Source organism: Sinocyclocheilus anshuiensis, unplaced genomic scaffold (assembly GCF_001515605.1).
Source record: "Sinocyclocheilus anshuiensis isolate Anshui unplaced genomic scaffold, SAMN03320099.WGS_v1.1 scaffold1082, whole genome shotgun sequence".
In the NCBI taxonomy this organism is placed as follows: Eukaryota; Metazoa; Chordata; class Actinopteri; order Cypriniformes; family Cyprinidae; genus Sinocyclocheilus; species Sinocyclocheilus anshuiensis.
In genome coordinates, this window is record NW_015542379.1 from 270286 (window position 1) to 276047 (window position 5762).

Sequence of the window (5762 nt, forward strand, 5' to 3'; positions counted from 1 at the left end):
TGTGTCTTAGGACATCAATGTGTCGTCACGAGCCGCAGGGTTTAATTTGGATTTGTCCGTGCATGTTTTTTTTACTCTCATAGATGTTGTTACCATTGCCATACATTATACGACTGATAGACTGCAACAGTTGGAGATAAAAATCATCAAATGTGTTCTACTGAAGAAACAAAGTCACCTACATCTTGGATGCCCTGGGGGTAAGCAGATAAACATCACATTTTCATGTTGGGGTGAACTATCCCTTTAAGGTAGTCAATGATGTGCTGTTTTTAAGTCACATGATATTTAAATGTTAGTCCAAACTCTTTTTCTCCAATGTCATCCTCACACAGAACACACCTGTTGAAGTGCAGAAATTGCTCTGTTAACCTCATTTCTAAACACATCTTCTCAAGGGGGATTTTTTTATTCACAATTTAACTTTATCTAACATAGTTTTACTGTAAATTGAAAAAAAAAATCAATGTTTCCATATGGCAAAGCTGTACCACAGTAGAATTGCAGTAATGTATTTTCCCATTTTACAGATAGTAGCGTCAATATGATTGCAGTTATTTATTTATTTGAAGTGTTTATTGTAGTATAGTTGTATTTGTATATAAAAAATATTTCTTACAAAAAAATGAATACAGCAATATTTTACAGAAAGGCCAACAGGAAGAGTGCAGAGTTAGATGATAGGGATCTACTTATTTTCGCGCAAAATTCAACACGTGTCTGAAAAATCCTTGCTTTCTCATGTGTTTCCAGTGTCAGAGTGCACCGATAGATGGCAGTGAGTATCTCAGGTAGAAATTCCCAATATATCCCAGCAGCCGCTCAGCTGTCACACACACACACACACACACACACGCGCGCAGAGAGCGCAGAGTTTCTCCAAACAGAAAGTGCTAGAGTCGGTGAACGGGAGCCACAGCAGCACTCGGATTAATCTCGTATCGGAGTCGTGAGCGATGCGCTGGCAGCATGGCCAGATGGTTCAAGGAGCACCTGGGTTTCAAAACCACCAAAGCCCCGCCACCGGCGCCTCCGAAACCGGACTACCGACACTTCCACACCGCCGTCTCCAGCCTCCAGACGCCGCTGGGCACCGGGTTACTGTCCGCGCAGCCCGACATCCTCACCGCCTACAAACTCCAGAAGGAGCTGGACTTCGAGGATCCGTACACGCCGGGCGGAACCGTGCCCTTCTCCACCGGACCGAGCTCCGCGGCGGAGGTCAAGTACGCGTCTCCGAAGCACCGGCTGATCAAGGTGGAGGCGGTCAGACCCCCCTGCTCCCCGCCCGCTGACCCCGAGAACGGCACGCAGGAGAAGGTAAGAGCGCTCACCTCCGCAGGTAGGGACCAGATTGGGTAACACTTTACAATAAGGTGCCATTTGTTAACATGCGTTAATGTAGACATGAACAAACCATGATCAATACATTTATTACACTATTTATTCATCTTTGTTAACGTTAGTTAATAAACATACAGTCGTTAGTTCATGTTAGTTCATAGTGCATTAACTAATGTTAACAAACACAACTTGAGATAATGCATTAGTAAATGCTGAAATTAACATGTTTTATTAGATTGTGCTGGGTTTAACTCATTGAGAACATTTTTTTTCAGTTGACTCTTTTGAAGAGATTTTTAACAGAGTTGAGCCAAATACAGTTTTGGAGGTTTTAGCAAAAATTAATGATAAAAACATGATATAATTCAGCCATAATATTTCTCGAAGCTGGAATGACGTTAAACAAACAAACAAACAAACAATGGGACACAGGAGCATCACTCCATCTACTTACATATGCGTTATTTTAGGTTTTATTTATTTGTAAAATAATTTTTTGTTAATTTTATGTAGTTTTAGTGAAAATTTTTTTATTAGATGTTTTGTTTCATTATTGTTTTATTAATTTGTGACCCTGTGACCCAATTTTCAATAAATACTCTTTCCACTGATGTATGGTTTGTTAGGATAGGACAATATTTGGCTGAGATACAACTATTTGAAAATCTGGAATCTGAGGGTGCAAAAAAATCTAAATATTGAGAAAATCATCTTTAAAGTTGTTCAAATGAAGTTCTTAGCAATGCAAGGAAGATATTTTACATTAACCTAATGAATCAAAAACACAAATGTCATGAATGCACACAGCCAAGCCATCAAATATGGGAAATGCGCAATAATAGCACACTAGAAATCAGTGCGTTTCAATTTTTAAGAAAAACAGGGTTTTTGAATTCATTAGATTAATTGATTAATTAGATCAAAACTTAATCAAAAATTAAGTTTTGATATATTTACGGTAGGAAATTTACAAAATATCTTCATGGAACATGATCTTTACTTAATATCCTAATGATTTTTGGCATAAAAGAAAAATCAATAATTTTGCCCCATACAATGTATTGTTGGCTATTGCTACAAATATACCCCAGCGACTTAACACTGCTTTTGTGCTGCAGGGACACATTTAGTACAAGTTAAAAATAAAAAATTGAAGAATAAAAGTTCATTTAATTTTTTTCATATTTATATTTAAACATTGTCATCACAGTGTGAAAATATTTGACAATAACAGGGTTCACACATTCTGGCATACTTTGTGAGGATGAAGGCCACGCTTTAGCAGAGAAGGTCTGCGTCAAACTGGTCAAACGAGTTGTTTTATGTGCTCCACAGCGGTTATGAGCTGTTACCGACATCCAGAAACACAATCCGTGGGTCTGAGTTTGGGTTTGACTGCTGTTAACATCCATAAACATCTGCAGGACTTTTATATGGCTTTTGGTTATTCTTGATATTTTAGGAATTATAGAGTCATTATAGTGCCCATATATGTTATATTGCTTTCCATATTTTCTGGGGTGGAAGTGAGAATGGTTTGTTAGACATTCGTTACCATTGCTCCAGAAGGTGGCTGTGCTTTGGATTCGTCCCACATGCAAATCAAACCACGCAGGATGAAAATGACCTCGCAGAGGTCGACAGTAATGGTGAACTTTGACCTCCAGTGGAAGTCAGCCATTTGCCCCTAGAGTCTTAATGACCGTTTTTAACCTAATAAAGTGATACATTTTATGGTGTGATCAGTGGAACTCTGAATGCGTGCACATCTTCCTCTGCGCTTCATTCCTGCCACACCTTACGCTCTCAGGTGAGTGATATGATGCAAGCGCAGAATGCACGCTTCAGACAGTGATGTCATGCAGTGCACACATGTTTATCTTCAGTCAGGTGCATACTACAGCTTGCTGTCGCTGTCATTCTCGTTCTTGCGGAGCTGATCAACGTTTCAAGCCTTCTCGGGCTCCTCTCAAACACAGACAACAAGCAACGGACTCATCAATCCTGGTAAATACTGCAGCTTCTGCGCGGTCTAATTAAAAGCTGCAGTCGCTCAGAGAGTGTTGTTTGTGCTGGCCAGCTCTCTTATCAAGTGCTGTTTGTCCCGGTTTCTGAATTACAAGGTTGTTGAAGGAAGAGATACACTGTTAAAAAGGTTCTTCACAGTGATGCCATAGAAGAACCATTTGTGCTTCCACAAAGAACCTTCTTTCGCCACAAATAACTTTTTGTGAAACAGAAAGGTTCTTTCAGATGTTAAAGGTTCTTTATGGAACCATTTAGACAAAAAAAGGTTCTTCTATGGCATCCTGAAGCAATACAGTAAATACAGTAAAAATGTGAAATATTATTAGAATCTAAAACAGCTGTTTTCTATGTGAATATCTGTTAAACTGTAATGTATTTCTGTGATGCGCAGCTGTTTTTTGTATTTTCAGCATCATTACTCCAGTCTTCAGTGTCACATGATCTTCAGAAATCATTTTAATATGCAGTTAAATCTATGACCCTAAAAATTAAAGGGATATTTCACCCAAAAATTTGCTGTTCATTTACTCACGCTCAGGCCATCAAAGATGTAGATGATTGTTTTTCTTCGGTAGAACAGTAAAGAAGATTTTTAGCTGAAACCGTGCTCCTTGGTGATTCATAAAATGCAAGTCATTGGCTTCCGGCACTTTCAGAGTCAAAAAACATATCAGGCAACACACAATTAATATGCGTGGCTCCTGATGAGGTCTTATGAAACTAAATGATCAGTCTGTGCAAGAAACTGAACATTATTTACAGTATTGTTACTGTAATCCAGAGCCTGATGGGGGAATCTGATTCTTCTCCATGAACTGGTTCTTTTAGACGGTTCGTTTCAAACCGACTCACTAGTTTATGTAATCACACAATGACATAACATACGCAATTATATTATTAAAGCACCCAATAATGATGTGAAACGTGGATGTTTTATAGTCTAAAGCATATAAAGTAAAGAAACTAGTCTTTAGTTTTGATTGAGTAACTTGTAGATCTGTGCTGCTCGAGCCGTGAACTGATTCAGACGCTTCAGTCCGATTTGGTGAACTGATTCATCTAGAATGATTCGTTCATGAAGCAGACACCGTTCGCCTGAGGCTCTGGATTACAGGTAATAATGCTGTAAATAATGTTCAGTTTCTTGCACAGACCGATCGTTTCGCTTCGTAAGACCTCCATATATCATCAGGAGCCACAGAGATTCACACTCTAAAACAAATCTGTTTCTCACCAGAATTGTGAGATATAACCTCGGAATTTAAAGAAAAAAGTCAGACTTTTTAAATATAAACTCAAAATTACCTTTTTTATTCTTTTACTCCATGGCTTGCATAGACTGCTACGTTAAAACTGGCATTTTCTGCCACCAGATAGGCTCCGCCCACAAAAACCGTCATCACTGTTTGCAAACACTGAAATTGGTCTATTTAGTGTTGGCAGGCATCATAGATTGGTTATCTGCGTGGGAACGTCATCATTATGCTCCGTCCGTCGCAGTGCTTCTGCTTTATCGACCGCTGAGGCTGAAACACAAGTAACCTGCTAGTGCTGTGAAAAGGCCAACTAATGTCTTAATTACTTGACAAGTGGATGATAATTATGTAAATGCTTTCCTAATGCTCAGAATGACAATATCTTTTGCTCTATCTTGATTTTAAAACCACAGCAGCGTTCAGTCATTGCTTTAGTTTGTTCAGTATTGCAGGGGATTCTCAGGACAGAGAGATCTAACTGTGTCTGTTTAGCGTGTGAATGTAATATCCAATCAGAGGCATTTAAAGGGACAGTTCACCCAAAAATGCTCATTCTGTCGTCATCTGCTCACCCTCATCTTGTTCCAAACCTGTGTGAGTTTCATTCAGCTGTTGAACACAAGAAGAAGATATTTTGAAGAATGTTGGAAACCAAGCAGTTGCTGGCAGCCATTGACTTCCATAGTATTTTTGGAATATCTTGGTCACCGATATTCTTCAAAATATCTTGATATTTTAAAACCGTGTTTATGTATAAATATTTAAAGTCTACATCGTTTTAAAGTATAATTTACTTATTACCATTATTAATAAACTCATTTAAGTTTTTTGAACAGTTAAACTAGTTAAATGGCTTAAACATTCTTTCCTGGTTTCTTTTTTCTACTGAAACTGTTTTAAGCATGAAATTGTACTGCATTGATACTGACTACTGAAATATTGGTATTGTGGCAACACAGATTTATTATAATTAAAACCTAAGCAGTGAAATATGGTAAGCTGACACGTTCGCTTATGATTTATTTGTTGTTATTGTGTTTTTGTTGTTGCGATCAGACCTTCTCGGCTGAGAGCGTTTGTAGATGATCAATTATTGTTTCAAAGTAGTGCTAATTAACACCTTCCCAGCACACA

The 5762-nt window shown here is 38.3% G+C and overlaps 1 protein-coding gene across 3 annotated transcripts in view; it reads left to right on the forward strand.

The window, feature by feature from the left end:
• Positions 1 to 854: 854 nt before the first annotated feature.
• The window catches only part of LOC107692470 (SH2 domain-containing adapter protein F-like), a 113924-nt gene continuing 109016 nt past the window's right edge, over positions 855 to 5762 (forward strand). For all 3 annotated transcript variants that reach the window (XM_016491527.1, XM_016491526.1, XM_016491528.1), the window contains exon 1: positions 855 to 1320. In XM_016491527.1, coding sequence (XP_016347013.1) covers positions 970 to 1320 — 351 coding nt within the window. In that variant the 5' untranslated portion in view covers positions 855 to 969. The remainder of the gene's footprint in view (positions 1321 to 5762) is intronic.